Here is a 16,010-nt window from a genome sequence, read left to right as displayed (position 1 = left end):
TAGCCAGGCTGTCTGCAGCGAGCTGAGTAAGGGACCTCAAGGATAGGCAGGCCCTGATCCCTGGCACCTGGACGTGTTACCCTATAAGGCTGGTGGGACTGAGTTAAGGATGTGCTGGTGGGACTGAGTTAAGGATGTCAAGATGAGGACAGTATCCAGGATTACCCAGTGGCCCCAGTGCAATCACCTGTGTCCTTATAAGAGGGGGGTGGGGGCCACTTCGACATGTGGAGAAGCCCTGGTGAAGAGGGGCGGGGGAGAGTTGAAGACTCTGGCCTCAAAGTCTGATGCGGCCACCAGCCAAGGACGCTGCAGCCATCAGAAGCTGGATGGGGCAAGGAAGGACCCTCCCCTAGAGCCTCCGAGGGGGCTTGGCCCTGTGACACCTTGATTTCAGCCCAGGGGTACTGATTTCTGACTTCTGGCTTCCAGAACTGTGAAAGAATCCATTGCTGTTTTAAGCCCAGGCAGCAAGTGCCTTGTCGCTCTGGGGCTCCCAGCGTGGAGGACTAACCTTCCCACTCCTCTCCTGAGGCCATGAGTTCCTGGGCCTGTCGCTCATGTCTGCTCCCTTCCAGCACAGCTCAGAACCCAAGACTGAGCAATCAGAGCGGTGCCCCCAAATAGAGGAGGTCAGCCCTGTGTTGCGGATGGAGGGTGCAGTCTGACGCTGCGGGGGTCCTCAGGGCGTCCTGCAGGAGGGAGCGGCAGGGGTGGCAGGGCAGGTTGCCGGCAGCTCTGGGAAGGACAGGCCAGCGCTCAGGCGAGGCCGGGCAGGGCTCCTCTGAGCCAGCGTGAACCTCTGAGCCAGCCATTCAAGCCCTTTTAAGAATAAAAACAAATATTTGTGTTGCACATTGTGGGTGTTGGGGTTTATTTTCTTCTTGAGGCTAAAAATAGGTGCTCTTGGTGTCCCCGTGGGGACTCCTGCCCTCCCCTCTGCAGCCGTGCAGGGCCTGGGCTGGCACTTGGGTCTGGCACCAAGCTTTGACTGAGTTGCCAGCGACCTGGGTAGGGAAGGTGGCAGCAAACGGCCGTGGGATGGGGGCTGCCCATACGGCTGCTGCACGGGAGGCACCGCAGGGCCAGGCCGGGCCACACTGGGCAGCAGCATCGGAAGCCGGGGACACCTGGGGAGGGGCATCCTCACAGCCCTGGAGGACCTGACATCCCAGCCGAGGCCTGAAGGGTGACCAGCACGGGAAAGGGGGTGTGTCTCGGCTGGAGGGAACGGCAGAGCCAGGTGGGGACAGTCACTGAGAGAAAGGCCTCGCTGGGCAGTGGTGGGGGCTGGAGACCGACCGGGCAGGACAAGAAGCCTGCAGGGCCCATGAGGGTACAGTGTGAAGTAGGGAAACTGTGACTGGCCACTTGGAGAGGTCTGAGAAGGATTAGAACTGTGGTCACACCGAGGGCCCCACGCGCCTCCTCCTGGAAGAGCGGCCTGTGGGGTGCAGTTTGGCATAAACCTGGGGTCCTCAAGGAGGGAGGTCCATGAGGGTGCGGGAGAGGAGTCCTGGCTGAGTGGCTCCAGGGAGGCCCCGGATGGGAGAGGTCACTTGGGGACCGTGCAGTCCTTACGAGATGATATGTGCTGGGGGTCGGGGGTCACAGGCCACGCCGGCCACAGACACTGTCCTGATGGCCATGGCAAGAGCCCCATGAGGGGGACGAGAGGGGATCCAGGGGGCCCTAGCCGCAGTCAGGGACCAGTGAAGCGTGAGAGGCCCCCAGGGAGGAACTACGGAAAGTGGGAGGGACAATAGCCGAGGGGTCCCTTGAGGATGAGCAGAGAGGCTGGGACACGGGGCCCGGGCCTGAGGCAGGGCCAGAAAATGGTAATGAGGGCAATTTGTAAACTGTAGAGTGCTGTGTTCACATGAGGCAGGGGCTCTTTGTATCTTCACCATGAAGTGATCCAGCTGCCATGAAATATCTTTCCAGAGCCCTGGATTGCTCCGGAGCCCCATCCTTGAGGCACCTGCCCTGGGTCTGCAGACAGAGTTCTCCGGGGACACTACCCTGTCCTGGTGGGGGAAAGGGCCTGCCCACCCCTGCAGCACCTCCCCACCCCCCTCCACCCATGAGCCTAGCCAGGGCAGAGGTGGGACCCTGTCAGATGGGCCTCCCAGGGGTCCTTGCTTGGCCACCAGCTTGGGGAGCACATCTGCTCTCTGCTCCCCAGTTGGCCTCTATGGTGAGGAGGGGGTCAGGGGACGTCTGCCAAGTGCACATCACGGGCGTCTCACTGGGCCCTCCTCACAGCTCCAGGACAGGGACTCTCATCCCAGCTTACAGGGGGGAAGACTGAGGCGGAGGGGCCCAGGTCACACAGGCAGATCACATTGGAGCCTGACTTGGAGCTGCCTTTTGACCCAGAGCCCCTGCTCTCAGCCTGTTCCTGGGCCTGGCCAGCCATAGTCCACACTGGGCAGAGGAGGAACAGGTCCTTCGGCTCAGGCCTCCCTCTGAGCAAGCTGCGTCCTGGCTCCTTTCCCTACCCCAGGGGTGCCCTGGAGTGAGCCCCACACGCACCCGTGCAGCAGCTGGTGCCCGGCTGGGCCAGGCACATGGCTAGCCTCCTCTGGCCTTCCCCTCCCCGGGTTCCCATCCTGACCTCTGCTCCGGGAACGCTGCTGCTCTGTCTGCAAAACCCACCCCAAATCCCACTGCTTCTCCCATGGCCACATCCCACTTGGACTGTTGCAGTAGACTCCATGCCAGCTCCCTGCCCGCTCCCTGCCCCCTCAGACTTTTCCCTGCACGGCAGCTGAGGGACCTGTTAGAAATGAAGGCAGACTGTGTCCTCGTCTGCCAACCACCCCGCAGTGGCTGCTGAGTCAGGAAGGAAAGGCCCACACCCTCTCGGTGACCCTTGAGGCTCATGGCTGGATGCTGCCGCCCGTCTGTCCCCTCATTCTGTCCCAGCGACACCAGCCTCCTGCAGCTCCCCAACCCGCCAGCCGTTCTCTCTCCTCCGGGCCCCAGGCCTGGCTGGTCCCTCTGTCTGGAACACCCTGCACGTCTTACTGTCTTACCTCAGCCATCTCTCTGTGGCCTGCTGTGACCCCTCCCCATCTTACATCACCCGCCTGGGCATTTCCTTCCCATGATCAGTTGATGATCAATTGCATTTATGTCCTAGATGCTTTTGTCTCATGCCCCCTCATGTCAGCTCCCATGGATGGGACTGTGGCCTGATACACAGGAGGGAGCAATGCTATCTGTGGAACAAAGGAATGAGGGGGCTTCTTGTCTGCCAGGGGGACCCCCACAATCAGGCAGCTTCACCAGACCTTGACGCCGCTGCCTCCCTGACCCTGGCCCAGAACCGCAACCACAGAACCAAGGCTCCTAGTACCATATGCGTAAACACACACAGCCTCGCAGCAGCTCAGACGCGCGGAGTCAGAACACGGGACTCTGCACATCTCCTTCCTCATTACATGGAGATCAAACCGTGCTTGAATTCTTCTAGTGACAGGGAATTCCCTTTCCAGCAGCTTGGTGGCCTGAGAAAGGCCTTTCTAAGGTGGCCTGAGGCCAGCCCCCTGCTGGGCCTCCTAGGGCTACGCCTGAAGTCTCCCAGATGAGTGACTGCTTCCCACCAGAGCAGGGCCCTTTGAGATAGGGAAGTGCCCCTCCCTGCAGAGGACACTCCCCACCTCCCAGAGACAGTCCCTGGTGACTCAGGTCTGTCGCCACAAGCTGCCCTCCCCCTCCCAGAGTGTTTGTCACTGAGATTTAATCTCTTCCCTGGAAACCCAGAGGTGAAGCAAGCCTTAGTCACCCCATGTCAGGACCCACCGATGACGGGCCCGTCCCATTCTCTCACCAGCAGGGTGCTCCTGTTGCCGACTAGTTAAAGCGAAGCTCAAAGCCTTTGGCATCAGCCTTGCTAGCTCAAAGAGGGTGGGTATGGTGACCCTGGGCAGCCTGCTCAGCGTCCCCCCAGGCTCAGCCCACCCTGGGGTCTGATGGGAACCCATAGGGCAAGGAGGACCCTCTGGGATCAGCCAGTCCAAACAGGGCAACTGAGGCCCAGAGGAGGAGCGTGGAGGCTGTGTTGGGCTGGGGGGACCTGGGGAACAGGCTGCGCTCCAGGGCAGCCCAGGCCTGGCACACCCTCGGGTGACTGACAGCCCTGGACCCCAGCCTGGCGGAGAGCTTGGGTGGGGGCTTGGAGCAGCATCGGTGAGCATGCCGGTGAGCATGCCGGTCTTGCTCCCCACGCCCTCACGGTCCCACAGCCTGGCTGAGACACTTCTCTGTTGGGAAGGGGAGCTCGGCAGGCAGCATGGTATCAGGGAAGCCAGTGGGCTCACAGGCCCTTTGCCCAGAGGGCACCAAACTGTGTTGGCCACAAGGAGGGGGGTCGGGGAGATAGTGAGGGTTCCTGCCAAATGCTAGAAACCATGGGCTCAAGAGCAAGCTTCCCTTCTGCCTTTTGGAACCTTCTGGAACCTTCTGGAAATTTGTCAGCTTGGGGCAGCTCTCTAAGCTCCCCTCTCTTCCCTGTCCTGGCATCTGCAAACTCACGTGCCATTGTCCCTTCAGCTAACCCCAGCCACACCCGGACCCTCACTCACCTCTGTCTCTCCTTCCTCCTCCAGCCTCCAGCTCCTGCCTTTATTTTCCTGTTTCTCCTCCTGGCCTTTCGCCGCAACGCAGCCCCTCCAGAAGCCTTCGCAGAGCACCCCACTCCCCCAAGCCAGTTCCAGGCCCTTCTGTGCTCCCTGGTCCCTCTTTCCTGAACTGTAGCCTCTGTCACAGGTGCGCTGAAGGGGCCTGTTTATTCATCATTCTGTCTCCATCCTGGCCTGGGGCTAGTTGCAGGAAGACCCCATTTGAAACTCAGCTCTGAGACCCCACAATGCTCCGCTGCAGGCACTGAGGTGCTCAGCAGCGAGCAGCGAGTGAGGAAGTGAATGCATGAGTGGGGGCTGCCGCCTCCCGCACTTGGCACCAGGGAAAGCAGGAGCTCAGAAGCCAGAGTGAGGGTTTGAGCAGAAAATAGCGGAGGGCCTCAAGCAAGGCCCCCAGCCCACTTGGGATGGTGGAGTGAGGTCCAGGGGCCGAGGAAGCAGATGGCCCCAGCTGTGACCCAGTCCCAGCAGCAAGATGCGGGCCGGGCCTCAGATAGTTACGGTGGGGGCTTCCAGAGCTGCAGATGCCTGGAGAGGCCTCCTGGGGTCCTGCCCAGTGGTGCCAGCCATGACCCTCCACTGGGCTCATCCTGGAAGGACTGGAGTCCTGGAGGCCACTTAGGTCTCAGAGTGGGTGGACTGCTCACCCGGGGGACCAGCAAGGCCCCAGGAAGGGCACCTGTGTCCAGCTCCTGGAGGTGTCCCAGCCCTCCGTCCCAGCTGCTGGCCCTCTGCCTGCAGGTGGAGTAAGAGGACTCCCGATCCTCGGCCTACATTCCCTCTGCTGCTGCTTCATTGCAAGACTTGAGCGTTTTCCCTTCTGCAGCCCCAGCTTTGCTCAGAGAGGTGCGTGATCCAGACCACAGAGAACGAGAACGGGGTGGGCAGCCTAGGGGCTGGAGCTGCCTCCCTCAGCATGGCCTCCACGTGTCCCGCGGTGGGGTCAGGGGGGGTCTCCCAGAACACGGCTGCGTCGGCCAGCTCTGGCTGGAGCACTGCTCGCCCCTGAGGCCCGGGAGCAGCACCAGCCCGGGGCAGGCTGCAGGTGGGCTCTGCGTCCTGGGCCCCCTCGCCAGTGCATTTGGCCATCCATCTGCCCACCCCAGGGCCTCCACTGGGCACTGCCATGGGCGCCAAGTCCACAACTCCTGGGGCTCCCAAGACTCACAGACTCTGATTCCCAAGGTTCCAGGGACACCTGGGCCAGGCAGCTCTGAGTCCCCGGGGTCTTCAAGTCTAAGGGCCCGATGAACAGGCAGGTAGAATCCCAGAGAAGGAAGGTGGACACAGGCTCAGACCAAAAGGAGAGAAACAGGCCAGAAGAGCCAGAATGAAGTCCAGCCTGACGTCCAGGTGAGCTTCCTGGCTCTGTGTCTCCCAGGAGTGACGGGCTGCTCGGCTTGGGGGAGCTCACACTGTCCTGCTTGCCTGAGCTCTCGATGCTCAACCTCCCCACCCCGCGGCCCCCAGAGCACACCCCACCTACCCCAGGCTGGCCCAGCCCCCGACACCTCCTCTTCCTCCCTTCAGCAGGAGAAGGTGGCCGGTGGCCCCTCCCTCCTGATCCCCCTCCCGGGCCTCCCAGTTCTGGAGTTATGAAGTTCACCCAGACGTCTAGCCCAGATCCCGCCTGCTGCTTTCCAACCCAGTCTTTCTTGCTCTGTCCTTGGTGAAGACAGAGTGTTGCGTGTCATCCCCTCCCAGAGACCCATCTTAACCGTTCCCTTCCCGCTCATCTCTGTGTGGCCTCAGACAAGATCCCGGGTCTCAGTTTCCCCTCGTGGGAGGAGGCATATGAGTCAGGTAGAAGAAAGACCCCAGAGGGCAAGAGTTCACCGGCTCTCACTGGCTGTGTGTCCTCCGATCCTCTGTGCCCCAGTGTTCCCATCTGTAGAATGGAACTAGCAGGGACTTATTTTGGGAAGGCGTGTTGTGAAGGTTGTGGATTCCTGTGGACCAGGCATGGGGCTGTGCTCAGTGTTCCATAGAACTTCATGTTACTGAGGACCCTCGGCCTGCTTGGAGGACAGGGGCAGTCACAGAAATGGGACCCCTGCCATAGGGGTGGGAGCCAAGAGAGCCAGGCAAGTTTGTTGAAGAGGCAGGCATGTGGGAAGAGGGCTGTGGGCAAGGGACAGAAGGATGGTAGCAGAGAGGGCATCCCAGGCAGAGGGCACAGCCGGAGCAAGGGCAGGGCTCTGGGTGGAGCAGGCTGGGGGTTCCAGGGAAGGGAGGCTTGCTGGCAGGGCTGGGAACGGGCTGTGGGGGTGGAGGCAGAGGGTCAGGAAGGCCTCCAAAGGCCACGCCAATGAAACAGCCTCTGCCCCTGTGAGCTCTGGCCTCCCGACAGCAGCTGAGTGGACAGTGCAGGTGGCCCTCGGGGAGACAATGTGGGAGACCCCCATGGTAAAGCACAGCCTGTGAGCAAGTGTAGACAGGGCATCCTCCAACAGAGAACAAGGGGCCCAGGCATCTCGTGTCCATTCTACAGCAGGGGAGACTGAGGCCCAGAGGCGTGGAGGGGCCAGTCCAAAGCCCTCTCCTCTCTCTCAGGCTGTCTCTGTGAGCAGTTGCAACCCTCCGGCCTGCAGGCAGCTGTGGGTGCACAGGGAGGGCGAAGGGGGTGAGGGCTGGAGTCCCTGGAGGCCAGGGCCAGGCATGACCCACTTCCAGTCCTGGGGCCAGACCAGGGCAGGGCCGCGGGAGTAAAGGAGCGAGGGAGCAGGTGGGAGATCTGCACTCCCGGGCCCCAGGCCCTCCCAGCTACAGCACCCCAAGTCCTGATGTGACTCGCCTGTGTCTGGGTGGTTCTGTGCTCTCTGGGCCCCCAGCTGGACGGCAATCCCGCAGATCGCAGAGGCAGGACGGCCCTGGTGTGGCCGAGGCCCGCACAGAGCAGGGGGATAACGAGTCACTGAGTGGGGGTGCACAGGGCTGGCTGGCGGGAAAATCTCCCGAAATCTTCACCTGAGAGTGGAGACTGGGGCTGGGGTCAGCTGGGCCCCAGGCCAGGCTGGCAGCGTGACTCGACACCTCGGGCAGGGCCCCTTGAGGATGTGCAGGGCGGCCCTGGGAGGCCGGGGCTGGCTTGAACCGTGGCCAAGAAGTAAGTACAGTCTGGGCACTGGGGCCGTGGCATTCTCGGCGCTCTTTCCTCATTCCTGGCCCTGTGGGAGTAGCCGGACCCCGGCGTTCCGCTGTAGCCGCCACTGCGGATTTGCTTACACCTCAGGGGAACCGGGGCCTCCTGCCAAACTGCCCGGCCCTGGCCCCGGCCCCACGCACGCCAGCCCCATGGGCCCCTTTGACCCCCAAGTCCTGGCCCCGGGCCACCTCCTGCTCTCAGATGGGGAGACTGAGGCCATACTTTGGGACGGTCACCCCAGAGGCTGCCCACACTTCAGGAAGGGACAGGGCTTGGACTCAAAGTCCAGCACTCTTCCTCTCTGCCCGCCCCCTACCCTGGAGGGGTGTGCCCCCTCAAAGGCCCACCTGGAGGCCCTCCACCAGGATCCGGGTCTGGGGCCAGGTCCTATGGGTGCCCAGGCTGGGCACAGCTAGGATGGGGGCTGTTTGATCAGTGGTTCCGCCTGATGCCAGGCTGCCAGGGATGGCGGGCAGTGGCCAAACCGGCCCCACCGCATGCCTTCCGGCTCTCGGCAGGAATGCCTTTCACCGCCTGTATGTGCACGGCCTGAAGGCTCGGGCCCGGCTGTGGGCTGGGCTCTGGGGAGAAGCAGCGAGGCCTGGTGGCCAGGTAGGGGCCAATGCCCAGGCCTGGTGAAGGCAGGGAGGGCCCCTGGGGGCTCTCAGCCAAATCCACCAGGCACAGCTGGAAAGGCCCACAGGGACCCTGGGGCCGGAACCCACCTCGAGTCAGAAGGGGAACAGAGACCCCCACAGAGACAGGTGGGGTGGGGACCGGGACCTCCTGGCCCCCCTTCTTCTGGCCAGCCCCAGGGGTCAGCTCCCGGGCACCAGGCCCGTCGCCCTCCTCTCTGTGCAGCCTGAACTTGGGGTCTGTGTCCAGCCACTACCAGGGGCCCTTGCTGCGCAGGGCCATCTCAAAGGTCCTAGAGGCAAGCAGGCATGACTGGAGCCCAGACTGGGACCTGGGCAAGGGTCTCAGGTGTGAGGATAGGAGGGAGTTCTGGGGGCATGTGAGAGGCAAGGGCCATAGGGCGCCGCATCATGGGGACCCCACGCACACTGACTTCTCTGACTCCAGCTTTTATTGGGGCCAGGTGCTCCCCCCCAGGGGAGGCCAGCAACACAGCCCGTCAGAAGTGGGCACTTCAAGGACATGCAGCGCCTCGGCCACCACCACCCCGCACTCGGCCGGGAGCGGCAAGTACCCCAACCTGGGCCACATGACCCCCCCCCCCCACCTAAGGGAAAGGCCCGCTGCTGACAGACTGTTAGGGGAGAGTGGGGTCTCAGCGGGGTGCCTGGCGGCCAAGGGACAGTGCGAGTGACTCGGTGGCATCAGGGGCCCCGAGGGTCCGTTCAAGCAGAAGGAGGAGCCTGGCTCGGGGGGCGGCGGCCGCAGCCATCCCCCCACCTCCAGTACCCAGTGTAGGTCACAATAATTTAAAAGACACTATAGACATTTCGACGCTATTTAACAATATAAGTTAACCAGGTTCCTTGGCAGAGGACACTAGGCCTGTGGACTCAGGGTATCGTGGGACGTGGTTGGGGGGATATAGGTCCAGGGTGGGGGTGGGGCATTCGCGGTGGCCCAGAGGCTCAGAGCATCTGGGTTCCTTGGGGGCAGGTGGGCTGGACATAAGGGCCAGGGCCCAGACAGCGGTCACTTGACTCAGGCTAATGTCCAGGCCATCAGGCTTGTGTCTGCCCAAGAACACATTTCCATAGGCTTCTGCTGAGAAAACACCCTAAATTGGGGGGAGGGTCGCAGGCAGTGGAGGCTGCAGCAGAAGTCGGCTGCAAACCATCCTTCCTGGCCCTGGGTGTGTCCCTCCCTCTGTATCTCAGTTTTCTTGGGGAGAGGGTGGGAGTGTTCAGAAAGGACACAGCCAGCCCTGAGTCCCAGGCTTCTGACCCTCTCCCTTCCCCTGAGTGGGACCCCTTCCTGGAAGGGGAAGTTTTCAGGATGAGGTGAGTTGGACTTCAGGGGGGGTCTGCATGGAAAAGTGTCTGGGGAGCAGGTGTCCACTAGGACAGCACACGGGGTCCTGGAGGGGTGATGGCCCCAAGTCCTGGATTCGAGTTTTCTCAGCATCTGGGTCAGGGTGAAAGCACCAGGACAGAGCTAGCGGAAATCCTCAAAGGCACCAGAAAGGGGTGTGGGCCCCAGCAAGGCTGGTGGTGGGAGAGGCAGCCACCAGGCTTCTCAGGCATGGGGACCACCTCTGGTCACCCTGGGCATCCCCAGGGTGTGTTCTTGGGGATCAGGAGCCCTGGGCTGGGTGGGAGTCTCCACTCACAGCCACAGGGTCTCTGGCAAGTCTTCGCACCATTTTGGGCCTCAGTGCCCCCATCTGTCAGACAGGGCAAACATCTCTGACTGCTCCCCGACTTTGCCCACCCAGCCCATTGCTGCACTGCCTTGGGGGTCACGATAGCTTCAGGATGGGAGGGGGCTCTGTAAACTGGAGGTGCCAGGCCGGTGGCAGGCTGGGAGGGTGACAGGATTAAGGAGGGGACAAGGCACTCCTGGGACCTGACATAGGTGATATTTTGATTTGCTTGATATGATTTTCAAAAAGGAGGGCAGATGGGCCAGAGGACCCTGTCCGTGGCTGTCCTCCGAGGCCCTCTTGGGGCTGTCGCACGCCAACTGCCCGCCCAGCTCGCTGGTGAGACCCACACACGCCCAGCCTCCCCACCAGGGCGTGCCTGGGAGCCGCTGTGGTCCCTGCCAACCCCAGGCCACCTGAGATCTGCGGGGCAGGGGCGGAGAGGAAGCAGAGCGGGTGTCGAGGGGGTGGGCGACCACGGGGTACGCAGTTAGGACCGGTTACGCGTCAGTGCTGAGAATCCTCTTCTGATACTAAGAAAACATAAATAATTCTTGTCAACATCAGTCCACACGCCCCGGGGCCCAGCGGCGGATGCAGCTTGGGAAACAGTCTTGAGAGTGACCTGCCGCGTGGCTTTTCAGTGTCTGTGCCACTGGGCAGGGGGGGAGACCTTAGAGTCTTGTCGCTTTGCTCTCCAGGATGGTTTGTGTCCGGGGTTCACTTTCCAGAGAAAAGGAAAGGAACGTGCTGGGCCCGTCGGGGCGGCAGCACCATCATCCTCACCCTCTCGGCGGGCAGTGGGCGCTGTTCTGCCGAGGGAGGTGACAGAGGGGGAGGCAGGAAGGAGCCCTGGGGGGCGGGGACAGGGTGTGGGCCCGGCGGGGGTCCTGCTACACCCGGGGCTCCCTCTCCTCCGCCACCTCTGCCACCGCGGGCAGTGCCCGGGCAGGGAGGCAGGGCGGGTGTGCAAATGGCCACCTCACTTGCAGGTGAAGACCTCGGTGCGCTCGCTGCACGTGCTGCACCTGACGAAGCAGCACCAGTGGAACTTGCAGTTGCACTGCCAGACCTTGGTGTACTGGTGGGTGTTGTAGCCGCGGCCGCAGCACATGGTGTCACAGCCGTCGGCGCCGGGCGAGGTGCGGTTGCACAGGCGGCCCTGCGTGCCCACGCTGCCCGTGGCCGCGTCCTCCTCACAGTAGTTGGGCGACTTCTCGATGTACACCAGGTCCGTCTCCATGGGCTTCTGGTAGCTGCGCAGCTGCTTGATGCGTAGGAAGGTGGGCTGCCGCAGGCGGCTGGCCCGCACCACCTCCACCTGCACGGCCGCGTTGTACTTCTCCTTGAGCTGGTGGCCCACCTCGCGGAACTTGGGCAGCGTGGTCCAGCAGGTCTTGGTGGTGCACGAGCCCGACACGCCGTGGCACTTGCACTCCAGCTTCATGCGGTCCTCCAGAACCTGCGGGGGACAGAGCGGTGGCCACTCAGCGTGGTGTGGCGTGGGACTGGGCGCCGTCCAGCCCCCCAGCCCCCCACCTCCAGCCTGACCCTGCGGCCAGCTCTCCTCTGCTTCCCGCTGTGTGACCACCAGTAAGTGTCTCCCCCCTCCAAGCCCCAGTCTCCTCGTCTGTTAAATGGGGCTGTTGACAATAGGTCTCCACCACACAGGACATCACAAGGGTCCTGTGAGGATATTCAGGAGCTTGGAGTATATTCATCAAATATGTTTTGTTAAATTCTCACAATAACCCTCCAATAGGAGCTGCTATTCCACCACCAGTGCACTGATGAGGAAACTGAGGCTCAGGGGTTGAGGGACTTGCTGCAGGTCTCAGGGCAGCAGGGGGGGAAGCTGGTGCTGGGGGAGGCCCAGTAACTGCAGGTGCTTAATAAGTGCAGATCCCCACCCCTCCGTCTCTCTCACTCCCCACCCTCGTGCCTGGTGTAGGGCCTGGCATGCAGTTGGCACTTAACAAATGGCTGCTTAATGAGAGCCGGGTGTGCCCATGGAGCTGGCTACACGTTTGCCGAGGACTGAAGGGGTGGCCAGGGAAGGCGAGTGCATGGTCAGCACGGCCCTGCCGGCTGTCGTCGTCCCTACTCCCAGCTCCACAGGCCTTGAAGGCTGCGGGCGCGTGTTCTCCTTGGGCCTCCCTCCGCAGCCCTGGAAGGCTGATTCCCAGAGCCAGCCCTGACCCCAGGTACTCATTTACCCGGATCGAAAGGGCCCTGCCAGCGGCCTGATTAAAGATGGGGAATCATTAGCTGCCGCTCCACAGCTGCAGAAGGGCCATTTGTCAGCTGTCGGGGCTCCGCTGGCCCCACCTTGGTGGCTCAGCCCTACTGGGGGCTTGGTTACTCTCTGCCCCCACAAGCCAGAACCCACTGTCACGGGGCACCTGCTGTTGGTCCCCAGCTCTGGCCCAGACAAGAAGTTGCCAGTGAATGAATGAATGAATAAATGAGTGAAAGAAAAAAAGGGAGAGAAAATCAGCCCCGCAGAGATGGCTACTGCCCGAAGACCTGCCCTGGCCCGGCTGCATGATGCCCTGGGCCTCGGAGAGGACTCTTGGGGCTCACAGCCCAGTATGGGAAACAGAAGGAAAATGACGCGCAAAATCAGGTGCTGTGGGAGCCCATGAGAGCCTAACACAGCTGGGGTGCAGGTGCCTGGGCGGGGGGATTCCTGGAGGAGGCGGTGCCTACACTGGGTATTTACGGGTGAGTAGGAGCTCGTTAGACAAAGGATGTTCCAGGAGAGGCTCAACACGAGCAGAGGGCTGGAGAGCTGTCCACCGAGCAAGCGTGAAGGGGAAGATTGGGCCCCAGTGCTCATCACATGGGTGCTGGGGTCCTGAGGCTGGTGGCCTGGAGTTAGGGTCATTCTCTGCTTTGCATAGATAATGTCCTGGGGCAAAGACTGGAGAGGCTTGGTGGGGGGGAGGCTGATGCCCCACCAGGGATGGGCTGGGGGTGGGAGAGGCCCAGGGGTCCTGAGGAGGGATGGGGGTAGATTTGGGGAATATTCAGAACTGGAACCGCAGGGCTTGGTGACTGGACCAAGGGACATTTGGGTTGAGGGCATGGACTAGAGTCTGGACTGGGTATCTGGGTGAAGAGAAGCCCCTCAGGAGACAGCATATCTGGGACCTCCTTCCCTGCTGCAGCCCCCTCCCTGGTCCTGCCCATCCCCAGTTGGTCTTCTTCCTCCCTTGCCCTGGCTCCATGTTCATCTTTGCTTGGATCTGTCTCTTCCCTTGAAAGCCCCTCCCTCCACTAACCTGCCCTTTAAACCCGGAAGCTTCCCCTGCTTTGGCCACATTGCCTGCTGGGGATGCCCGCTCAGGCCAGGTGCCACCCTAGGAGCTGACCGAACAGTGGCCCCTCTCAGAGTTCCCAGCCGGGAGCAGTTTACTTCACCCAGGCTGCTGATGACCTGAGACCTGGCAGGGTGTCCAGGCTAGAGGGTGTGGAGGCCAGGTGGTCCAAGACTGACTTGCCATCCGGTGTCCCTGCTGTGGCTTGCTGGACAGCTCCCCCCGCCCCCTGCTCTGCTGCCTGCTCCTGAGCCCTTCCCTGCCTCCCCTCCTCTTGGCCCTATCTCCCAGTCCTCATCAAGGCCAGGCAGCCCAGCCCGCACCCTCCCGCCTGCCTGGGGACGTCCAGACCCTGCACAGCCAGGCTGGTGACAGTCGGCAGATGAAGCCGATTGGGCAGCTGTTTGCAGAGCGAGGGGCCGCATCCGTGCTTGGCTGGGTCCCCTGGGGAAGTGATCACAGGATTCAAGAATGTGCTGTTTCCTTCTCCAGTACCCGGGCGATTAGAGCAACAGCGACCCGGAACCTCAGGGCACTGAGACCAGCCCCTGCTGACCCCAGAGCCCACCTGAGAGGGCCCAGCATGAGACGCCCTGCCCAAAGGAGCTGAAGGGCTGTGGCAGGGCCCTCCCCTCCAGGCCTCTGGAGGTGTGGGAGGTGGATTGGGGGTTTCAAGAAAGTGTCCTTACTGGGGTAAGGGTGCGGCCCATGCTCTGGGAACAGTGCTCAGCTATAGCCAGCCTGGGGGAGCCTGGTGTCCAGATACTCCAGCTGGGGCAGGCCACATGTGCATCCCCACAACAGCCTGGGGCAGGCAGCTCTGAGCCTGGGGCCCTGGAGGAGGCACCTGCACACCCTCTCCCGTGGCCCCTCTCATGCCCATCTGCTTCCCGACCCTAAGCACCAGGCCCGACCTCTCCATGGATATGAACCCCCAGGAAAAATGGCCCGCACCTGCTTTCTCCTCTGAGTGTGGACTCACAGCGTGGCCTGAATGTGGCCGTCACACAAAGCTGTTTCATCAGCCACCAGGCCCGTGATGCCGACAGTGTGGCCATGTGGTCCCGCCGGCCTGGGGGGCAGTGTCTCAGCTCTGGACTTGGCGTGAGTCACCCTTCCCTGGACCTAATCAGGTTTCCATCCAGACAAGGGGAATGATATACCCACCCAGCAGGACTGTCGTGGACTCTCGGTCAGGGAAGAGCTGTGCCAAGACATGGTACACGTCTAGCTAATGGGGTTCCCACCCCTCAGCTCCCAGAGCTGCTGGTCCTGGTCAGCGATGGCTTCCAACCTCACATCGCCAAGGAGAGGAGCCCAGGGGTGTCCTGACAACAGCCCCCAGACCTCCCAGATGGACAAACTTCTGCCTTCACTGGGTCAATGTAGAGGGAGGAAACCATGGCTTCCAGGCAAAGCCTCAGTCTGCCCCAATGCCCCTGCCTCATACAGTCGCACACACACCAGGGGCAGAGCTGCCATCTGGGCACCGGTCACTCATGCCCGCAAAACCACAGGGGATGCCCCGAGAGCTCTTCCTGCACAGGCACCAAGTAGCTGGTCAGTAAAGGCCACTGCAGCCTTCCAGGGAGCTTGGGGATGAGCGGCTATGCCTTTGTCTAGTGGAAGCAGCACGTTTAGTAGCCCCAAGATCAGCCTGTCTGGCCCCAGCCCACTGGAGACACCAGCCCAGGCCACGTGCAAGCCTGGGGTGAACGGCCAGTGTGCTGGGTTGAATTGCACCCCCACAAAAATTCATGTCCACTTGGAATCCAGAAAGTGATCTTATTTGGAAATGGGGTCTTTGTAGATGTAATTAAGGTAAGGTTGGAGATGGAATCATCCTGGATCAGGGTGGGCCCCACGTCCACTAAGAGTGTCCTTCTAAGAGACAGAAGGGGAGACACAGACTCAGAGGGTGTGGTCACGTGCAGAGGCTGGAGTGACGCAGCCACAGCCACAGAAGGCCTGCAGCCACCAGGATCAGGAAGAGGCAGTAAGGATCTCCTCTGGGGGCTTTGAGGCAGTGTGACCCTGCCGACACCTTGATTTTGGAAGTCTGGCCCCAGAACTGTGGGAGAAGAGGTGTGTGCTGTTTTAGGCCCCCAGTCTGCAGTACGTGGCCATGCCAGTGGTCAGTTGCTTTCCGCCTGACCCGCTGAACAACATTGCCCTGCAGAAATGGGAGGGCATGGGGCAGGCCTGGGTGCACCGAGATCAGGGCCAGGGCTCCCCAGCACTGGGGGGACCTGTGAAGGTCTGGACTCGGCTTTATGGAAACCTTGAAGAGCCCCAGCCCACTCCCACCCCGCACCGTAGGTACTGCTAGGAGAAGGCCCCCGCCCCACCCCCAGGGTCGCCATGCTTGGCCTTTTCCAAGGGCTCAGGCCGGGTGTGCTTCACAGCTGCCTGGGGGCGGGGGTTGTTGGAGGGGCTGCAGCAGGAGGGAGGGAGGCAAAGTGTACTATGCCCACCATGAAGATGAGGGATGGGGCAGCCAGGGCCTCCCAGACAGCCGGGGACAGCCTGGCATGAGGATCCTGGCCGCTGACCACTCCAGA

At 61.9% G+C, this 16,010-nt stretch overlaps 1 protein-coding gene across 2 annotated transcripts in view; it reads right to left on the bottom strand.

Moving 5' to 3' along the window:
- Positions 1-11,111: 11,111 nt before the first annotated feature.
- The window catches only part of WNT7B (Wnt family member 7B), a 47,544-nt gene continuing 42,645 nt past the window's right edge, over positions 11,112-16,010 (bottom strand). For both annotated transcript variants that reach the window (XM_063076192.1, XM_063076191.1), the window contains exon 4: positions 11,112-11,591. In XM_063076192.1, the coding sequence (XP_062932262.1) occupies positions 11,112-11,591 (480 nt within the window). The remainder of the gene's footprint in view (positions 11,592-16,010) is intronic.

The sequence above is a fragment of the Cynocephalus volans genome, chromosome 12 (assembly GCF_027409185.1).
Source record: "Cynocephalus volans isolate mCynVol1 chromosome 12, mCynVol1.pri, whole genome shotgun sequence".
NCBI lineage: Eukaryota > Metazoa > Chordata > Mammalia > Dermoptera > Cynocephalidae > Cynocephalus > Cynocephalus volans.
This window is presented reverse-complemented; position numbering and strand designations above follow the sequence as displayed.